Below are 23,300 nucleotides of genomic sequence, written 5' to 3' on the forward strand. Positions count from 1 at the left end.
CGGCGGTCGTCGGTTGGTCAAACGAACATTTTGGAAATAATCGGGTCGGCAATGCTGGCGCGATTTCATGGCCACCGCGAACTCCCGACTTAAATCCTTCGGATTTCCATTTGCGAGATCATGCGCACCAACAAAAAGACATTTGACACGGGACAGCAGTTGTTAGACAGAATGCAGATGGCTGGTGCCGACACAAGAAATTGTCCAAATATGTTGATTCGGGCGTGAAATTCGTTGCTTCATCATGGCGAAGGGTGAATTCCGGCAGAAAAAGGACGTTTTGAGCAATTGCTATTGTCACTCTTAACTGTCCCGTTGGTGTGATTTTCAGTAATAAATATGAAATACGGTAATATGAGAAAAACCTTCAAGTCCTCTAAACCCTCAAATAATTGTGTATGAAGGTTTTTTCTTAAAACGACTTCACCTTTCGCCTGCTTCGCTTCGTCGGTGACCCAAAAAATCGCCTTCTGCTAAAAAGCCCCTGATACGTCTGTGAGCTTCCAAATCGTGTTTTAAATCAACTTAGATTTGCGTGAGCCCATTGAGTAGCGAATTGACTTAAACCGACAAATATCCCTTATTCTCGAAAGTCATTCCTGTGCCTATCCATGGATGCACCTTACAAGACGCCTAACCACCACAATACCGGAAAGTCGTATCGCTAATTAACACATGACACCATCTGGAGGGTCATCAAACGATGGCGTAAGAGGCAATATATTAGATCGATTTGTCAGAAACACCCACATGCTACTTATAGGCTTTAAGGACATCATTAAGGACCCAACATAAAAGTTATGGCTTTGAGGAAACCGGTGATTTTATGTCTTAAAGACTCTGCATTCACTCGATGTGTGTGCATTAATTGGTGGATAAATCTCGCTAAATTACTTCCAACAAATGCACTCCTGAGTAAATTTAAATTCGAGAGTTCGATTGTGAAGTAACTATAACTCGAACTCCTTAAGTCCGCGTTAAGATGTCGGCTTCATCAAAGGGTGGCCGATTAATTAAATTAACTAAGTGTTTCCAAGACAGTGGTGCAGGGAGTGATAATAATCAATACTTACCGCGACTCTCCCTCATTCCGGCCGCTCTGTTTCTGCATTGTTACTCCAATAGGGGGAAAATGGTTGCTTTGTCAAACAGAGGCGGAGGTTTTAAAACGAAAAACGTTGCCATTCGAGTTTCCACATTTCCAAATGGTTGTTACAGCAATAAGCGAACATTGAAGTTGATCATGAACAATTAAATCCAATCGTCAATAATGTTTCGTCAATTAATGTGGTGTCAACCTGAGGGTCAGTATACCAAAGCACTGGGTGAGTTTACCAACGAGATACTTGCTATCAAAACCGCGAAGTCGAAGCATGATACGTCCAGGGAGAGATGGACCAATGGGTCCATCTCTCCCTGGACGTGCTACTGTGACAGAGAAACAAAGTGATTTTTTCATTTAAGCCTCACGGGTACTGTAGCGTCACCAAACTATTTTTTTTTTACAGGATGGTAGCACTGTTTGTAGCATCTATACAAAGTTTCGCGTATTCAATTAATGCAGAGCTGCGCTGGTTTTGCAAACCTTGAAAACTAAATTTTTGGATTTTTGCTGTGCCTGATTTTGTTGAGCAAAGCATTTGCACCACGTTCGGTCTGCGAAATGAACATTCGGTGGCGGAAACTGTGGGGATGTTTAAGGGGGCCTTTTTATGTCGCAAAAAATGTTCAAGCAGACTTTTAACAAGGCCGAAAGGACTTCCAATAGCGCCCCGGACGGCCGTCAACGGCTGCCAATGAAGGTCGGGCCAAAGAAGTCAAAAATTTGGCACTCCAAAATCGTCGATTGACAATTAGAGCCCTTACGGACACTTCATCTGAATCATCCCTGACCATTTTAAAACACACGCAGAAACGCTCAGTTTTTTGGCAAAAAAGCGCCGCGTTGGAATCTGTCAAACAACGATTTCTGACTTCTGGGACGTCGTCAAACGCGCATTTAGGGAGATGAAATTTGGGCCTAGGCATGGGACCCGGAAACGACCGACCAATGGAGCGAATATCGCTCAAACGGTGGACCAAAACCGGAAAAACCGCGCCAAAGTCGCTCAAAAATTCAGGTCGCACTGACAGTTTTTTTCGATGTTGCGGGTTATGATTTTTTTCCGCCAGGCCAAACTGTTAACGAAAAATGCTATTTGGGCGTTATCCGTCGTTTGCGTGAAGCTGTTCGACTCGAAAGGCCAGAACCGTGGGCAGACAATTCATGCTTTTAACACCACGATAATACATCGTCCTGCATTGTATCGGTTCTTCGAGAACATTTTGACAGCACATCGTTCCCCAGCCACCGCACTCGCCTGATTTAGCACCGTTGGACTTTTGGCTGTCCAACAAGGAGGTTCGAGTTCAAGAGGCCGCTTTGAGGATATCGGCTCGATTGAGGGGATAAATCGAAGAAGGTATTAATGGCCATCCCGGAAAAAGACTTTTCGCCCTGTTTCGAGGATTCGAAAAAACGATGTAATCGGTGCATTGTGTCGGACGGAGAGTACTTCAAAGGCGAGGAAATTTATTTGAAAATATAAAGATTTTTCATTTTATAAATAAGTTCACTTTATATTTTGACCGCGGCAGTACTGTGGTACTCACTTGCAGGAGGCAGCCATGAAATAATACGAAGTTTAAGTTAAACATAAAATAATTTATTTATACATTAATAAGTATCTCCCAGTAAATTATGGTCTATTGTTTAGGTATTTCATGAGAGAATAGTGTACATTTCCTACTTAAATTTGTTCCACTCTGACCTTAAAGGCATTAACATTTAATACCTTGATCTTTTTTGGCCGACAATTAAGTAACACCTTTTCAGCATAATCTGAAGACATCTCACGCTCGGATCAGTTGTGTTTGATTGCAGAAGGGGCATTAACGCTTCTCATTACGCACGCATATCAATGCGAATATAGAGGATCTTTATGCGCAATCTGCCAGCCGTGAATTCGCAATTTGCAAACGTCTAGCAATGTTAAAGCAATAATAAACATTCAAAGATTGTGCGACTTATTTGTCGAATTTACGTTAAATATTAACGTTTCGATTCGTTTCTGTGGTACGAATGCCCTTTGCACATCAGCAGAAGCTCCCCCAAAGTCTATCTTAAAGTTTAAGTGGCGATATGCCAGCGAGCAATAAATATCTCGGTAATGGCAACTTTTTTCAATGGCAAAAGCTTATAACAAGTTCCTGAAGCTTTATTGCAAATATGGCCAAAAATTGCCCACCCCAAGATCCAGAAAGAGTAGGCTATTTCTTGCAAGTTGAGCGTTAAATTGTTGCAGTTGCACTACTCTTGTGAAAATTGTCGATAGTGATTTCAATAGATTCAGGGAGCTTCGCTCTCCCGAAATCCCCACCGATGCGTCATCATCCTAAACTAGCTTAAATTATGTCTCATCGGTGATAGCAGAACGTCAAAAGAGGATTTCTGAATTCACTATACAATTCTAGCGTCCACTCGTCAAAGGGTTTTCTAACTGCAATCCATCCACTGAAAAATTTATCTAACTCGAGAATACAAAGGAATCTCTAAAATGCCTCTACGAACTCTAAATATCTAGAGTTCTACTTAATGTTTAACTGTTGAATATTTTCGCACTCACTTCGCTCCTTCGTCATATTCTCAAAGTTAGTTAAAAAAAGTAATCAGATTCTCTAAACCAGGGATGTGCCTGAACCGCTATTCTGATATTACTTGAATCACTTTTGGCATATAATGACCTTACCGGTGACCATACATCAGATGTGGTCTAAAAACGAACCATTTAAAACCTCCATACTATTTATGGAATGCAACCAAACCACTTGTCATGCTTGAGTTTCTTTGGTTCTTATTTGGAGAATTTGGAATATTTTACAAACCCTGCTTAATTGACCCTAATTTGCCTGAGGATCGTGAATTACCCACCTTAATTTGGTTGTTGATCCTTCTTTGAGATCGAATTGCAATTAATGCCTCAGAATCAAACTGAACGACATCAAATTTTGATGATCTAACGCCAAACCCTATCAACAAAATTTATAAAATAATTTTAATGTTAAATATCTTCCGTAAAACATCTAGATACTGCAATCAAAGATTTTCCCTAATTTTGGGCTAGAACGATTACATATCACCTAAAATAGTGATAATGTGAAATCAAAAAATACGTAAATTTCTGCTCATAGTTGGAAATCCAGTAGCGCACCTAACTAGCTGTGATGACCTTCCAAGGGGTAATATAGCTTAGGGCTCCTGCTGAATTACATGTACATGTACATGTGAACTAAATTACAGTCAAATGTAACCATCAACTGCAGTGTCTTCAGGAGATGGTTCATACAGCGATCCCTACTTCAAGTGGTTTAGGTAAGCTTTGACTTGAGTGTGAAAAACACTTGACTTGCCAGTTAAATGTTAACTGGTGTCAGTCACGCCAAAGCTGGATAGTGAAAAACCATTCTTAAGCCGGACATCATCAGACATACAACCTTATACGCAAGCATACTAGTATTATGACAAATTCAAATTTTCTCTGTTTAGTACGAGGATAGTCCCGGAAGTACTCGACTTGACATGCGCATAGATGACCATTTTATTGTTAAAAATTACAAAAACTTGACCTTAAAACGCTTATATTTAAAGTTTGAGGGAGCTACGTTGGTTCGTGTGTCTTTTAGACCCGTTTTTAGAGATCTGCGAACGTGGCAAACATTGGTCATCGATGCGATTCAATACTTCCATTTGAAACGTCTTGGGCTATCCACCATTGAAGCAGAATTAGACTCTCTTCTAGGGGCATTTGGTCCTTCGTTACCGGCCGTGATATATTCGGGACAGAGTTTAAACGCGATCGCAGGAGCTTCCGCGACCAACACTTCGCAGTGGTCGACCCGATGACATTCCGGATCTGACCACTCCAAGGGTTCTAGTGAAAATCCACGAAACTGAACTGGAAAATACATGGGTCCACCATTTCACGCGAGAAACGTTCCATGTGCAGGAAAGGTGATGGCGTCAGTTTTTTGGAATGAACGTGGGATAATTTTCATTGACTTTCTCCCTAAAGGAAAAACAATAAACGGAGAATGTTATGCACATTTATTGCAGCCTTTGAGAGAAGAAATCAGGAAAAAGCGACCGTATTCATCGAAAAGTCTCGCTTCATCAAAACAACGCACCAATCCGCACTCTCGAAGTCGCGATGACCAAAATCGACCAACTTGGTTCCTTGGCCACCCTATTCGCCAGATTTAGCCCCCTTGGATTGTCATCTTTTTGCCAACTTGAAAAACTTGCTCGGTAGAAAGAAATTTGCCAACAACCAAGAGGTGGAGTCGAAGGTTGATGTCTGCTTTGAGACATTCAGATCTTACCATGAACGCGGCATCGAAGCCGTAGAATATGGATGGTAAAAGAGCGTTAATTTTAATGGAGACTATCTCGAGCAATGATGTAATATTTTCAATTTTTTTTTCATTAGTCCTGGGACTACTTTAGCATTTCCCTGGGTCCGAAAGCGCGTTTCTCTATAAATCCACGAAAGCAAAAACCTCAAAACGGGGTCGTTTATTGATTTAGAGTAAAAACCTGGCAGGAAGCGTAACATACTTATGACCTTAAACAAGGGTTATTTATGTTAACTAACTCGATTCTACCTAACAGTCTTGACTATATGGAAAGGAGTTATTTCGCTTAAATTATTACAACTTATCTTGCGGTTCTCTCATTAACCATCTGCACCAGGAGCTACCCCATTACTTAACGAAGTCTCATTTCCTCAGTTATTAACATTGGCAAAGAAGGGCCCTGTTGAAAGTCAGCACTATAAGTTCCGCATACGGATCTGAACCAACTCGTGTAGTTAGGCATGACAATTCTTTGGTTTAACCGAGAAAGACACTCCACCTCGATTTACACCTCACCCATAAAACTGACCATAATGGAACACTTTTGAGTCCCATCGTGTGCATTTCCTTTTATAGTTAATCACAGCAAACTTGTAGCACGCCACATTATTATAATGTAATATTTGGTATGTAAATGGGCTGTTATACATAAAGTACGTGTTGTAAGGCACAAGTTTGGTATCGAACACCTTTGTGTGAAAGATTGCTTTGCACTAAATGCGAACGTGGTACTACGCCGCTGAAGAAAGGCATCAGGTTTCGTCGACGGTTTCCTCAATCCTCCGATTTGCATTAATTAGCAGACGCAGAAATTCTTCCTTCACTCCTCACTCGACTTCTTCAAACTTTTCTCCCGAACATGGTAGATAGTACTCACTTTTGGCAGTACTCCATATCCGTACTACGTTCCGTCACGGCCCCTTTTGTGCACCTGTACGCCCAATAACGAGTCAACACATCGATTTGTAGGAATTTTTCGATAAAGCCTCGTTCACAATGCACATTAGGTCTGAATAATTGACGGGACATTAAACAAGGCGGCAATTCGAGCGGCCTAATAAAGATAAAACAAACCCGGGCACCTGCTGAATTTTAATAGTCTTATTAAACGGCTACTTTTTCCACTCCGATAATGTCCGTTTCCCTGATACATTTACTAATTGTTACTGATTTGGACTACGAACGACTGTCATGTGGAGAAATGGAATCCATTAGGGATTGGGCGTGGAAAAATTTAATGCCATTAATGGTGCATTCACGGTACTTAAAGGATCTTCTGGTGACAATGTTGACTTTATTAAGAATACACCTACTTTATGGGCAATCAGCCTGCAGAGGCCTTTACAGATTTTTGAAATTATTTCAGAACTTTCATTAGTTATTGGAAGTTGAACGCTGAACTAAATATTGGACTTTCATGTACCAAAAAACTGGTTCGCCGCAGAACTAGAAGTAGAAAAGGACGACCGACGACCTCTTCGTGCACATGTCCTGAGGTGGTGGAGGGAAAACTGAAATATGTTGGACGGAGGAAATCGACCAATATCGGAACAAAAAAGCAATGAAGGAAATTGGGCAAACAGTGTTGGAGGAAAAGTTTGTAAATGTGACTCCAGGGCAGCAATTCCCTCAAACAATCTTAAATACTACCGAAGGGACAAGAAAGGTCATCTAACAATTATTCTAAGAAAAGGTGGAGTATCCCGGCTATACACGTTCTTAAGTGCGGTAAAGAATGCTCAAAGAGCTCAAAGCAGGGAAGAATTGAGCGGTTATTATTGGACTATCTGACGATTTCTTGAAATAGATTCCCCAGGAACGTTTCCGAGAGATTTTTGACCGCTTCTGTTAAAATTTCTATCAAGCTAATGTAACGAGATAAAAGAACATTGTTTGGATCATATCATCACAAGGGATCAAAACACGGAACGTTCCATGTGGCAACATTTGCAAAACCGGCACTAGGATGAAAAAGGAACATTTTTGACTCGGTTCGAGTAAGACATTAGTCGTCATTTAGTCCCAGAAAGTCAGGTGTGCCAACTCCATGCTAAGCAAATGAATATTACTGGGTTAGGCGCCCTTGAAAAGTTAGTTGGAAGAATCAATTAGGGCCAAATCGGGAAATAACAATTCAGCGTGAATATAATATAATATCATTTCTCAGACCTCAATTCCATTTTTTTGTTGAAAACATCAATAGTCAAAAGCTCACAGCTCACTCAAGTGCCTATCGGCAAGTTTTCAAGCTTTTAATACTTCTAAGTATACTCACCAATACCGATTGCTCCACAAACGTGCGTTTTATCAGTGATCTCAGTCGTACTTCTTCAGGCTAATAGCCCACCTTAAGGGTTCGATTACGAAAGTGGTGTCAATTGTAATTGTTGAAATGAACCTTAGTTACTGTACAGTGCATTTCCAATTCGATCCTCACCATTGGGATCTCGGAAACTGGAGGAAGAAATCTAAAAAGGAGCAAATTTGCGCACTTCTGCGTCTGACCAAACGACGTTTGCAAAATGGGAATTTTTCGAGTGGTTCCGAGGTTATCCGAAAAGAACCAAAAACTGGAAATTTCGTTATGGTTTTTTCCACGGTATTTGACAAGAATCCTCGAAAGCGCGGGGGTTTTTCGTTGCCAGTTTTTCTGAGCCGCACGATGACGCGACAATTTTCCCGTGGAAAAATTTAGTTCGGCGCCCATGGGGAAAAATAAAGCCGATGATGGTAGCCGAAAGACGAAACGTGGCAAATCTGAAAACGTCGTCGTGCAGCTGACAAAAAGGGCAATGAAAATGGGCTTGCGGCTTTAAGCGTTCTTGTGGAATAACGGTAAAAAGGTAAAAAAATTAAATATCGAATTTTTGGTTGTTTCGGCTACCTTCGGAGGTACTCGTGAAATTAAAATGTTTAAAATAGTCTTTTGGTCGAGCGCTAATTTGCGCAATTAAAATTTCTTCGTGTCTCCTCTAGTTCCCGAGATTCCGTTGGTGTGGGTTGGATCGGAAACGCCCTTTTTGCTTCCTCTGAAAACTATCTTAATGCACAATTTAGGTTAAAAATAAAAGACTTAAGTAATAAGTAATTTATAACTTTAATACTTACAATCAGACTTCGTATGGTTCGTACAACGACCATAAATCTGACAAAAATAAGGAACATTTATTCAAAATAAACGTTTGCGTTTAGTTCATTCGATGAGACTTTTGCCATAAATTAAGTAAAAGTTTGTACTTTTTTATATTACACTTAGAATCACTTGTTGCACTTAAAATTAACTATACACAGATCGCGTGCTGCGCCTTTCGCCTCGGTTCAGAACCAGTACAGATCTTTAGAAGAGTCTTGAACTTGAGCTTCTAAACCTGAAACAATAGGAAAAATCTGTTAAATGATTTCATTAAGGTCCGACAAGCTGTGAAAAACGACGGTTTGGCTATTCCTCTTGTGACACCGAATGCAGAAAACATCCCAAAACGGGTTTTTCCCGGGCTTTCTCTACACATAACGTCCGCGAATTCCGCGCAGACACTTCCTAGATTCCCATACACGACTCATACCATCATCATTTGATGGTTTAAGCCGTGACTTTTCCCCTTCAGAATTGGATAAAAGTTTGTTCCATCGGGGCCGATATTTGGAAATACATGCGAAGCCCACAGAGGGGGCAATTAACAAATGTTTTGCGTAATTCCCACGATATCGAAACCAATTCTCATTCATGTCGCCGGCCACTAACCTGAACTAACCTGTTCAGGGAGTAATTAAAATAAGTTAGGGTTATTAACGGGCGTACGCGGGTCGTTTTTATGACTTGATAAGTAGTCACGCCATCGTTGCCAACGAGTAATTACAGCCCTTTGCGATTTGTTTATCGGTCTACTAGATCGGGGCACGTGACTATAAAAAGCCCTCCATGTTGAAAAGGGGGTGTCAAAGGAATTCCTTTCCCTTATTTTCGGGTTACGTCGATAATGGCTGAACGGGAGGGAGATAAGTCGGTGTGGAAGTGCGATAAGGAAAGTGGATTGTTGTTTATTTTGAATAGTTACTTCCTTTTTAGAGAGCCATTTCAGTGCCCTATGTGCTATATAAAGATGCAAGAATTGGAAAAGTCCAAGAAGACTTCTACGAATAGATTGAAGTTCTTCTGAGATTGATCAGAAGACCAAGTTATGCATTGCGGCGGTTTACAGATTTTGTGACATGTTACACAACGAAGCTAAGCTTTTGTTGATAGATTTCTCAATTATATCGACTTAGTGATAAGTCGTAAACGTAATTGAAAATGCCCCTCTTTTAACCTAACAAAACGTTCTCAGCAACTAAAAAAGACGATGATGCAGTATATGGCATCCATAGTTAGCAGTCCATACTCAAAATAATATTGTTGGTTTCCACTTGTGACATCTCTCCCCGTTCTTCTGACAATAAATAGCTCCCAGAAGCGGAAGGCACCGTTAGTGTTGGCCATACGTGGCGGCACTCTTCTATAAAACATGTCCCAGATGTGCTCAATTGGGTTCAGTTCTGGCGATTTTGGTGGCCATGGCGATGCGACAATTCCTTCCAGAGCCGACCAGACTGTCACAGTACCGGCGACATGTGGACGAGCATTATCATGCATGAGGCGAAAGTTTTGACCGAAAGCGTCAACAAATGGTCAATCTGTGGGGTCAGGACTGGTATCGATATAGCGTCGAGCTGTTGGATATCGATTTGGAAAAACGAGGTCAGTTCTGCTATCAATCATTATTTCGCTCCTTACCATTATTATATCACCTCTACATGAACAGACTTCCTGGACTTGTCATAAACGTTCAACATTTCCAGATCGCCTTCAAACACTTATTCGATGAGAATCTGGGAGAAATCCAAATCTGATTTCGAGAATGAATAAAATTGCAGCTGAATCAATTCAATTTCGATTTCGACATTCTTGACACCACTCTAATCCTGCAGCGCGATTGCGTCTGAAGAGAGCTGGACACCTCAGTGGTCTTCGGTTATGAAGAATATCTTCATACAGACGATTTCTAACGACGTTTCGGCCTATAGTCACACAGTGTGCCCATATGTGACCAATTCAGATGCCGTAATTGTAAGTTGCCTTCTGGCTATTAAAGCTAAAAATCGATCTTGGTCTGCAGCTGTAATGCGTCCACGTCCTGGTTGTTGTTCGGTCGGAGTTCCAGTCTCTCTAAAGCGCATCTATGACCGACTGCTAACACTTTTCACGGCTACTTCGATTCGTCTCAAACCAGCTTGTAGAAGGCCTAGGGCTCGATTCATCTCGTTTCGAGTTACATCCTGTCGTTCCATGGTAAAACACAGTACTTTCAAAGCACCTGCTAAACACCAAGTAATATCGAGGGAGGGAAATTGAATCAAATTGATAATTTAGCAGACATGATAGGTATTTCAAAAAGTACTGGATGTTGTATTTTGTCCGAACAATTGTAGATAAGAAAACTGTGCGCAAGATGAACAAAACCAGCGCCCGAATATGTTTCCAAGGAGTATTTGGCAACGTTTCGCAGCAATGAAACCGAATTTTTGCGTCGATTCATAACCGTGGATGAAACATGGACTCATCATTTCCTATCTGACACGAAAAGGCAATCGAAACCGTGAACTTAAAGAGGAGAAGTCACTCCAAAGAAGGAGAAAATTGCTCCATCTTCAGAGAAAGTGATGGCGTCCGCTCTTTGGGACGCACGTGAGATAATTTTTATTGACTAAAGAAAAACATTAAACGGAGAATATTTTAATATTCAAATTTATTACAGCGTTTGAGCGAAGAAGTTAGGAAAAAGCGACTAAATTTGACGAAAAAGAAAGTGTCCTTTCGTCAAGACAACACTCCAGTACACAATTTTTTAATGCTTGGGCCTATGAAGAATGGTACATGGTTCATAAAGAAAGGTTCGCATCTTTGTTACCTGTCACACTAATCTGGCATTCAGCGTCTTACCCCAACACAAAGGGCTTTGCTGGTTCCTATCCACGGGGCGTGTAGTTGACAGGACCCAGATTCGGCTCGAAGGACTAATACGTCAGAGTTATCTGGAACTCGGCGTCTTACCCCAACACAAAGGGAAGAACTTGCTATTTACAGTGCCCAAAGTTGAGTCATCGAAGGACCACAGCTTTTGGCACTAGAAGTAATAAGTTCTTCCCTTTGTGTTGGGGTAAGACGCCGAGTTCCAGATTACTCCGATAGTTACCCTCTGGACGAATGAGTTTGATTGTCTCCCTACCGTTAACTGACTTTATTTTTGTATTTTTGTTTTGTATTTTATGTCTCTTGTAAAATTTTCACTGGACATACAATTTCTCTAGAAAAAAATTGTCTACGACACCTTGCAGTTCGTTATTGTTGTTTAGTCGGTAGGAAAACATGAAGTCTAAACAATTCCCAACTTAGTCTGATTCTTCTAACGAATGGTCAAACTGTTGACCGTTTTCCTGAATACGTAACTAGAGGGGCTTGGAAAATCAATCCGTACTTTGGGCATTATGTCCGTTTTTTTTACATTGTTTTCACAACAATGATCAATTACAAGATACCCTAAATCATTTTTTTGCAGGGAAACTAGATATCTAGCAAAAAATTTACGAGAGGCAAAAAAGCTTCAAAATGAAGTCAGTTAATGGCACTGAAGAGAATTTAAGCCATTCGTGCAACGTTACCAAAAATAAGAACTTTCATTTGTGAAAAACGCGTTATTTTCAACATTTCCACGTGTAAAAAGATCCCGCTTACGTCTCAGACACGGCGCTGACGTAATGACTCTTAGTTCCAAAATTAGCGAAAATCCACAAAAATTCTTAGCAATTATTTTGAAAAAACGGTATTCACTTGTGAACTATGGCGCCCTGTAGCGGCAAAGTGAAGCAACATTAGATATAAGTAAATCTGCATGGAACTCCTCACTTTCGCCTTACTCCTGCAATCACGCCAGGGGCACCCTGTATATTCGCTTTAATATCGTGCATTTACCGCATGATCGGTGTCCAGAGTAAGGGTGTTCTTACGTTGTGAGGTATTTTAGTGCGCCTAGATTGACGAGAGACGTGATGCCCTGGAGTGGTCGGCAAGATTGCCAGTCTTGAACACCTCGGATTTTCCGTTTTGAGTTATGTGGAGTTGACCGTTTCTGTTGAGGTGAACTCCAGTAGCAACGATTGTCGCCTTCAGGCCTGCAGTGTTGAAAACGGTCAAAAACATAAATTCATTTTTTTTGCAAACTGGCACTAGAGAATTGAATATTTTTGCCCATTTACGACTCAATGACAATTTTACAAAAATTATTTTTGATTTTCTACAATAAACTTCCTCTTCCTGGTCGCAGCCGTAATAATAGAATGCGAGACACCAAATTTTCTCGTAAATCGGGGACGTGGTTTATTAAATTCTATTCCGTGCATGCAGGCATTAGCACTAAGTGGCTACTTTAAATTCTACAATTAGAAAAAATCAAAATCATACAGTTCAGAGACGAAATCGTTCTCAGGGCAGACATGCAGTCCTATTAGTATTCGGCTTTCATTTTCACTGAAGCTTTTCTCGGAATCGTATTTCCTGCTGCCACGAACAGTGCTGCCATGTTCATTTAGTGGCGTTGCGGAGAATGGCAATTAGAGAAGTCCGAGGACCGAAAGGGGCTTCCCCCCAAAAGTGAGGGGGGTCTCGGTGGGCAGGAGCACCCTCGCCATTGGCCGGCCGTGGTCAAACGAGTTATTGATCTCCTGATACTCGCTCGGCCTGCACGGATTTCATCTCTTTCTTTCTCCTGCGGGGATGCTGCTTCTGTTTGTGGCGGCAGCGTCAATCTTCAGCATACATTAGCAGTAATGCATTTTACGCGAGGGATAATGGCATGGTTATGTTGCGTAGTTTATCATAACGATTATGATCTCTCGCGGCTTGCTAGTGCAGGAATCTTTGATCATCATTCAGGTCGATTAGTTTTACTGACTTCATCCGTGGGTTGTTTATTATTTGTTTTGGCTTCGGCTCAGGAAATTGACTGAGCTTACGCCATAATTGCATTCATTCACTTTTATCTCACAACAATAACTCACCTGACATCGTAGGATACGACGTATAAGGAGATTCGATAGAAGGATGTTGCCAGTCCATGGCTTTGCAAGGAGCGTGCGAACTCATGTGCAGCCGCGACCCTGGAAGCAACAACCCGCCGTATTGGGCCGCCATGTTGTGATGGTGATAGTCGTGCACAGCCCGATGATGCTGGCTGTACTGGTACCAGGCATCACCCGGGTGATAGTGGTCTGAATAGAGATCAGCAGCGGACGTGCCATGGTGCCCTCCTCCTGCTCCGCTGTAGTGCTGACTGTTCCAGAAGGAGGGAGGGAAGTTCCGTGCGGACATGGGAGAACTCTCTGGAAAGAAATACGCGTGACTAAACAAAAATTCCTACGATGATTTTCCAAGTATTCGTCGTTACTTAAGGATGTGAAAGCGCCGATCAATAACAATTGTTGTGGTTCTTTGAAGGCATCGTAATCGTTAATGGTGTTGTAACAATTGAAACAGTGCTATGGCGAATGTTTTGATAATTAGGCTTTCCGGGAATTTGATTGCACCGTCCATAAGGTTTGATAAGGCGCGATCTGTACACAATGCCTGAGGTCTTTGGTATTGCTCAGATCGAAGTCAAAAATGCGATATTTATCAATATGAGCTTAACGATGCCGGGAGAACTTCGAACCGAAAAACTCCATTCGAAAAACCCTTATATAAAAAAAATGTAAAAAACCCCTTATGGAAAAAGTGAAGGAGTTTGAAAATTCTATATTTTTCTGCGATATTCAAATACACACGTACGAGTAGCAGTGAACAAAATAAAAAAGAAAATTGTTTTTATGCGAATGAGCTTATTCGTGTTGAAGGAAGCGCTCGAGCTGCGGTCCCTGAACTACTTCACAATAAGGCAAATTGTAATAAAATTTCTAAATAACATGTTTCAGCGTTTCAACAGCAATGAGACGGCATTCGTCAGTAATTCTTCTTAACTCATTTAAATCCTCCGGTTCGCGGCGTACACCTTACTTTTTAAATTGCTCCCTAGAAAATAGTCAACGGGTATCGAGTCTGGTGATCTAGGGGATCATTCAATTTCACTTCCACGTCCTATTCAAATCGCGAAACAAGCAAGCTGATTGCTAGGCAGGTAGGGCGGAAAGAGGAAAAGCCACTATCGCCCTAATCGATGACGTATAGAGTGACCTTTTGGATCATCGGATTTCTGGTATCTGCACATTTTGAGCAGTTAATCCAATAATAACGATAATAAGTTGGTTTGTTTTTGTTCTTCGCAGCATTCCCTGCCGGACTGCTAGAATTAGCCGTGGGGCATTTCACGGGAAACGCGTTGAGGGTGCGAGAGAATCGGAAAATGTCAAGAGTTTGCCATTTTGTGAGGAAAAACATGAGCTCGATTCGCTGCCACTTTGTGAGGCACCTTGTGCGGTTCCGAACACCGCATAGTGGCGGAATTTTACACTCCCTCAATTTTTGTATAAGATATTTTTCCATAAATTTTGTATTCTTCGAGATATTGCAGGGTTGCCGGACTTCTCGGGCCCAGTGTATAAGGAATTATAATTGAAGAAATTCTGGTTTGTCGCTTCAAACGGATCGGTCGAAATGCAATAATTATGAATTGAGTAAAAGTGTGTAACAAAGAAGTGCTTCGCGGGGTTCTCACTTTATCGCACATTCCAAATTTACACGTGCGCACGTGCAAATAAGCGAAACAGCCACTTTCAGACTCCTTAAGACGTTGAAAAAACAGTCCCGATTTTGATCAATCAAGCCATACGCACAACTTAAAGACATCATTATTTTGTATAATGGCAATGTTGTAAACACGTACCCAATAAAACATTCCATAACCCACATCAGATAACCGTCATAACATATAGGCAGCCATCTATTATGAAAACCATTTACGGTGCGTATAGAAATCTTAATGCATAGATACCAAATAGAGAACTTACGACACATTTTACGCCGAATTAATAAAAAGATTCCATATGGTATGACAACCATTTACATAAAAAGAAAATTGCTCGCAATTAGCTGAAGTCGTAATTAGGTTTAGCATTTTAAGACTTCGAGGCTTGCAAAATCTCTGTGATGGCAAGTCTTCGAGAATTATCACGTTTCGTATGTAATAGTTGGAATTTCAGAGATGTGGGAAAATGTATGATAAAATAAGACATAGAATCGAATGCGCACGCGTCACCTTTCGTATCGATAAGGGATGCGAAAACCAAAAAAATAAATAAATAAATAAAAATGACTCCATCAAGAATACACGTAGTATAGAATAGACTTCATCTGTATTATATCAGAAATGGAACGCAGAAGATTCTACACCTGCACCTATGCCTGTAGGTGTGGTAATATCCTGTAGCTCTCTCGGTGCCGTATAAAAGCATATCGACTTATCGCACGGTCGGTGTGAACTCGCACACGTCCAACGGGGGTATATTGCAGCATAAACTCGGGGGACGGCAGTAAAAAAGCAATAAATGCGGGGAGGAAACGGGGAATTAAACAGAGAACTTCGAAGTTTTGGGAAGAAGTAGTCAGTGGCGCGACAGAGAAGTTGTGTAGCGTCAAACTTTAAACCCGTGGAAAATATAATCTTCTAGTTCATAACTACCACCCAGTCCATTTAGTGCGGCGAGCACAAATGGACTGAGTGGAAATTTGAGGACTACAAAATTTTCCGGAGCTGCAGCCAGATTTTGGAAATGTAATAGAACCTGCGACCCCCTGTATAATAAACAAAAACTATCCGCTTTTTTTTTCGCTATTTTTTAGAATTTCCTCGTGAGGTCATTTCATGAATTGATTCGCGCACGTGAGGCCCCTTTTACCGTGACAATTTGACGGTGAATAAGGGCGTGTTCTAATTTTGGCAATTTTTCCTCGAATTCGGGGCTGCCCGCACATAAGAAAATCTAATTAAAACACGACGGAAGGCCCGAAAGCGATCGAAATAGAAGAAATCGACAGACTTCTTGAATAAAATCACGAACTAATCAGAAGATGAATTCGCGAACGAATCGTCAGAGCTTAAAACAAACGTAGCGAAGTGGTAATTTTTCTACAGAAAAAACACGTGGGTCAAGCTTGAACCGTTAGGGGGCTCCCTTGAATAAACGCAGGCTGTTTTTGAATAGCAGAGCTTAGATAGCTGTGAAATTAAGTAAAAACTACATCATTTGCACAGGAAACCAAACATCCCGTATAAATTCATTAAAAATTGAAGGAAATGCTTTTCATGAAAAGGCTGCATCAATGCTAAATATTGTTTTATGAGTTGTGGATTTTTTGACGCAACGAACGTGTATACGGGGTCACACATATGGCAGGTAAATGTACTTTTCAATATTTCTCTTATGGAACTCCATGTATATTCTTACGTTTTGAACAAATTCTGACCATATTTCATGTAGCAGACCCATATAATAATAATAATAATTCAATTGATTGATCGGGTGAAAGGGGCAACTATACAGGGTCGATCACCCAACCCGTTCATTAAAGGTTTAATAGGATCTAAGAGTGCTGCGAGTTTCAAAATTTGAAATTATTGAACTTCGACGTGTACAATTTTTGTTTTTAATATTTTTAACTTCCTGTCGCTTCCGGTTTAACCGGAAATAGCTTCCAACTTGCTTATTTCAAATGGGACCTCTAGTACATAATTTTATTTTTAGATTCTACGTAATATTTCAGACACCTTTTCCGTATAATATGCTATATTTAGCCCTTATCGTTTTTGAGATATTTAACCTTGAATTAAATACATGTCGCCGTAATGATCAATTTTAAAATTACATATCTACATAGTTAATGACGACACAATCTTCATGTTTTGTAGAACGTCAATACACAGTCTTAAGTTGATGACTTCGCTATTTATATGTCTTAGTATTATACAGAGTGTCCAAAATCTTAACATTCACATTTTTGAAGTGGCAATTTTTTTTTTTTTTTTTAAAGAAGCACTCCATAACTTCAAGCAATACCAATTAGAGAACGTGATTCTCTATCAAACTGTATCAGGGTTATCCATACCTATTCTAAACCATTTTCGAATTAATTTTATTTAATTATGTCGAACTCGTCGCAGTGCAGTAGTACATGTTCATTCTGGCAACTTTTTACATAACATTTTCATATTTTGAATAACTGCCATCTATGACGGGAAAACGCATTATTTGTTTTTCCATGATCAACTACGTGAAGAGAAAAAACTTGCCCGAATGGACATGTACTAGTCCCACATAAAGCTTAATTATCTCGAAAATGGTTTGAACTAAGTGTAGGCGACCCTGACTCAATTCGATAGAGAATTACGTTCTCTATTTAACGCTGCTCAAAGTTATGGGGTGTCCCGTTTGAAGAAATTGACTTCGACGATTTCAAAAATGTGAATGTTGGGAGCTAATTTTTGGACACCCTGTGCAACACTGAGCCATGTAATTAGCCAAAGTGTAAACTTACCACTCGGTATTGACATTCTACAATTACATTACGTCCCTAATAGCTGCGGAGATACGTAATTTTAAAATTGGTCTTTACGGGGACACGTTTTTAATTCAAATTAAATATAACATATAATAGACAATTGTAGCTATGAACAAACGTTATTTATTGCAAAATGTGCTGGTGTGCAATGCATCTTAACAATACAAGAGCAGCAGGAAACATATTGAAAGTGAAACTGAGACACCCATATTGCAAAATACGCGTACCCAGACTGATGCAGTTCCAGTATTATATTATCGTTCCAGAATAGAATGTGTTTCCAAAGCCTGGATCGGGGTCGTTTCACTTTGACACACTCTGTATGCCACGACTTTGGGCTAATCTTTAAATTATTGCAAGATATCACTCGAGCTTGTATTTCGAGTGAAGATATGAATAAATGGAAGCAAGTAATGGATGCTGTACGGCAGTGCCTTTGCTACTCATAGACCAATTTTGGGAATCGTCTCCTTCCGCCTAGGTGGGGTTATAGCAGCCGCATTAACTTGATCAAGCAAACCCTTGAGGTGTAACTCTTTAACCTCGCTGGATAACCGGATTGGCTGTCCCAGGGTGGAAAAAGTGCCAATTAGACCAAGGAGTGTCACCTAGTTGGTATTTTTCCGGGGTTTGTTCTCTAACCTGCAGCATTTCGTGGGCAATTGTTTTGCGGGGCCGGAATATTTGCTCGATCATAGACTATAGTGACAGAAATGCCACGGTAGTGAAGATCTGCTCAGGGCGCTAGGGCATTACTCTAGAACCCAGCTTATCTACTAAGTTGTCTACGTCTTCATTGACCGGAATCTCCTCGTTTCGCAGAACTCCAAGGAAACAAATTTCGTTGTTTCCCTTCAGAAACTTTTTAGGACGTTTTGACACTTTAGGGCCCATTTGAAGTGTACCACTTCAGGCCAAGAGTTGATACAACAATTTTACTGTCGAAACTTTCTGATGTCACTCTTTGTTTTGCCCGTTCGTAAGACTGCGGTACGACCTCCTAGAGCAGCCTATCTTCGTTTCGCCAAAGCCTCCATAGACTCCCTCGCCGGCCAGCTAGTACAGATCTAGTACCATCTGACTGGGCGCCATCGGTGTAACAGCGGGTTTTGGGTTGGGGACTGAAGGGTGCTAGGCGCACGGTCCATCACAGAAACTGGACATGATCGAGTGGACCAGTTCCATAGGCGAGAGTGACCATATGTATACACCTGTTAGTGGCCGAGAGTGCGCACTTCATGTGTCGCGCGTAAATCTGATCACCAGATTCAGTGAGGAGAAACTGAGCAGCGTTTTGGGAGAATTCTCATGGCTCCGATTAGTCGAAGGCATACGTACTTCTGAATTTATTTGTACGCGTATGTTGACTTTTTCCACACGGAACTCTCACGCAACGGCCCTGTATAATCTTACCTCATTACTGCAGAAAAAGCTCACTAATTAAAAAAAAGTAATAATAATGATTTTTTTAAAGTCTTCGACGTCCTGTATTTCAGAAACGATTCCAGACATACGTGTCTAGGATTTTTTTTTACTATTTCCACCTAAGGAATAAAGTTGTTTAAGAAATACCCTGTATACAAAAAATCGTAACCCACATAATTATGATAGGTAATGCCGTTCAAGACTGAGCCATAAGAACGTCGGATTAATTTATATTTATAGAGAAATTAACATTTAAACTATTCTAGGTATTTTCTATTAACTATTATGAATCGGCAAACTATCTGCAATTATTTCTGATAAATTAGCGATATGACCGTATAAATGGTTTCAAATACCAACTTCCCGCGAATAACATGCGTGCAATATCATCAAGTTTCCGTATTGATATGAATATTGATTTAATTTATTACTTCCTGCTACATCATTGATTTGTTCGTGCGTGGTGTAGCCCGTATACAGGGTTACCGGTAATTCAGCGTATCTCCTTTGGAGACGCGACAGGTCTTGAGGTAAGGAGTAAATCGAACCAATACACGCGTATGCCGGAATTCACTAGATTTTGAGTTATTTTCATTTTTTTATTCGGGTTTTTTATGATTTCCTAGTGATTTTTCATCTTTTTTCGAACTTTCGCTAGCTGATGACTCGCCTAACGTTGCGATCTTCCGTGGGGAGTGGAATGTGCCCGGAAACGTACGCACCATGTGAACAGTTTGAGCAAAAACGCCCATAAAATAATTTTTCGGAGATCGCGTCCCCAACTTCTTGCGAGCAGCGCTCGGAAAACGTTCAAGACTGCATGCGTACAAATCGCTCTAAAACGTTCCTCATCTCAACGTCCGTCCAATGACGTGTCACGCGTTCAACAGGTCATTTGCGGTCCCAAAAAAATCATCGAAATGCCTTAGACGAGCAATTTCACTTAAATTTAAGCAATAACTGAGTATTCACTCAATGGGAACGTGTCCGGACACATTTCACTCCATACGGGAGACCACGACGTCAGACATGGGACGGGGCGAAAGTAAGAAAGTTCAAAAGGGATTTCTGGAAAAGCCAGTCCAAAATCGTTAAGATGGAGAATGAAAACAACGAAACGACTCAAAATCTGGCGAATTTTGGAATTACGCTCATACGGGCCAATTTGCTCCTTACCTCATGCTCTGCCGCCTTCTCAAAGGAGCACGTCGAATTAACCGTAACCCTGTATGCGCAGGAATGCGTTAGTAGTGCATTGTACAGTTTGAAAGCGAATATGAATCATATTCGCTTCATTAGAGTCAATATTTTTTCCGTTAAAGTAAAAGTTACGTAAAAAGGCGAGAAAATCGTTCAGGATTGTTGACCCCCAAAGGAGTGTTATTATCGTCGATTTATAGTAATGTCGCATATAAATTGAGTCATCGCATATTTTCCATTTTATATGTGCATTTCTAAAGAAGTATTGGCATGGAGGCTGTAAATAAGACCATAACGGCGATAAATTGGCTTAAGCCGCACTTAGCGATGATAAATGTGCCAAGGCATTGATTGTGCCTCAAGGATAGTGCAACACAATGGAGGCAAGTATATACGCATATTTACTAGTTCATTTATTTAAATAAGTACCCTTTCCTGCTAACAAGGAGCCATTCGTCAAGGGCAGCGGGTATTTATCACCAGAACTGGGCAGCGCTGTGGGAATCAGCAGCCTCAGCGGCAACCTCAAAGGATAATCGACAATATAAAAGTGAAGTTAACATTCAGAAATAAAAAATAACCAGATAACGTTTTATATAAATCACGAGTCGAGGCTACATTCTGAGCCGCTTCGTGCCTCTCTGTTCCTCCCAGAGGAGCGGCCAGTTCGTCTTCTTCGTTTTCGTCTGGCCTAAACTGGTTTCTGTCGTTTGGTCACCTTTGGCTCGATCGAGGAATAATGTTAAGACGATAAGATTCCTTTTATCGATGCCTTACCGCTTCGCAGGAATTTGCGCATCAACCACGTCATTGGTCGTTGCCTGCCTTAATTGGACCAAATTTGTTGCGTTTTCGGTCTTTTTTTGTGTCGCTCTTCCACTGCCGATTCATCAACTGAAAGGACAACTCGAATGTGCCCGAACTGGAATGTTTTAACTTTGCGACCTGTTTATTTCACGTGGTTACTACGAATCGCATAAAGCAGCTCGTAGCGAGTTTTCAAACTCCTCCCTATGGAAGTTTACCAGGTCTTCCTGGTCGTGTCAAAACCGTCCTAGTTTGAAGAATAACTGGCTCGCATTCCAACTACATTTCTGCAGGTCGTGTAGCAGGGCCGCAGAACTCAATTCGGGGGCACTACAGTGACGATCAGCAAAGTCGAGCGGTGCAGAACACCTATGTCAGCAGTAATTTAGTAAGCAGCAAACTCAAGCGAAGCCCGAACGCGGGAACGTCCAGGTGATGGTCAGCAACGACCCGTGTGTCACCATAGTAACATCAATTCAATTATTATTTCGCATTAAAATTGAGCGAATTGTTGAACGTAGGGACCACCGTACCCAATGGCTTAACCGAATAAACAAACGAAGACCAAGAGGATTCCAGTCTTGGTTTTGGTCTTATGGATCGATGGATCGAAGGAGCATTCGACAAGGCAAAGATCAACGATATTGGCAATGCCAAGTGCCCTTATGGCCCACCCTACCTGGCTGGAAATCAAATCGGCATTTCGGGATCGCAAAGTCGTGGCACCTCGGAGAGGTCGCCAGACCGAAATCGGGGCCAACGGTGGCTGTCCACGGGACAACTGCCGGGTCTGCGCTTATAAACGATTTTCCCAAAGGAAATCGTCGACAAAGCAACCATGAAAAACCCACGGGAAACAATGCGCAATCAGACAACAGCACCGACATGGTAACCCCGCAAGACAATGACGGAGAAATGGGGCCGGAAACTCCCCTTCTAGAGATCCGTGGTTTGGTGCTGGCACCGAATAAGATCTATTATGTGGTGAAGTTGGCCAGACTGTAGGTTTTTGGTCTACCTGGTCATCATCAGATATTTAGGACTATACCAGGAGTAGCGCTCAAATCTTTGCCGGCCTGCCGGAGCTTCCAATCTGGATCAAGAGGGAGGATTTGGCATCCCATACGACGATCGAGACCCGAATAGAGTGGACGCAAACACCAGATGAAATTGATCTCTAGAGGATGGCTAGAGTCGTTCGATGGGACACTTTAATCATATTGTCAGAGGAGGAGGTGGGGCCGAATGGTCGAATAAGGCAGAAATAGCCGTTTAGGGGGAACATTCCAAAGAGAGAGGAATTTACAATGGAACTTCTTCAGTCACCATCGGACAATCAGGTTTGGTATACTGACAAATCGCGAATGACTCATACACAATCATCGAGAGCCGGTATATACAGGATTTGTTATGTAACTTTTTAGTTACCATAAAATGGTATTGGTACTATAGCCGATATTGAGACAAAATTATCGAACATTTGATCTAGATATGCGCTGGTATGCTACCCCAAAGCCAAAGAGTGGCTGTGCGGGTGCTTCGACAACGTGAATAATATAAACATTACTCACTTTGAAAGTCTACTGAAAAGTTCTGTAAGTCCACAATGTGCTTCTTTAGATGGAAAACCGGGAAACTGTCATAAAATATACACGAATTAGGCAATTCAAGCGAGTCTGAGCTCACCTCACTCTACGGACATTTATTCCATTATAAGTTATTAAAATTATATGTTGTTGAATTAAATAAATAATTACTGCCGTCATCGGCAGTGAGCATTAGAGATTAATTAATCAGTATTCCTAGTAGAAATCATTGATTCAGGCAGGTACGATAG

At 41.2% G+C, this 23,300-nt stretch overlaps 1 protein-coding gene across 2 annotated transcripts in view; it reads right to left on the reverse strand.

The window, feature by feature from the left end:
• Window positions 1–8,529: 8,529 nt before the first annotated feature.
• Window positions 8,530–23,300, reverse strand: part of vg (vestigial) — a 46,929-nt gene continuing 32,158 nt past the window's right edge. For both annotated transcript variants that reach the window (XM_066296625.1, XM_066296626.1), the window contains exons 4-5: window positions 13,543–13,863; window positions 8,530–8,819 (exon numbers count right to left, since the gene is read on the reverse strand). In XM_066296625.1, coding sequence (XP_066152722.1) covers window positions 8,770–8,819; window positions 13,543–13,863 — 371 coding nt within the window. In that variant the 3' untranslated portion in view covers window positions 8,530–8,769. The remainder of the gene's footprint in view (window positions 8,820–13,542; window positions 13,864–23,300) is intronic.

This window comes from Euwallacea fornicatus, chromosome 25, assembly GCF_040115645.1.
Source record: "Euwallacea fornicatus isolate EFF26 chromosome 25, ASM4011564v1, whole genome shotgun sequence".
NCBI classification, from domain to species: Eukaryota; Metazoa; Arthropoda; class Insecta; order Coleoptera; family Curculionidae; genus Euwallacea; species Euwallacea fornicatus.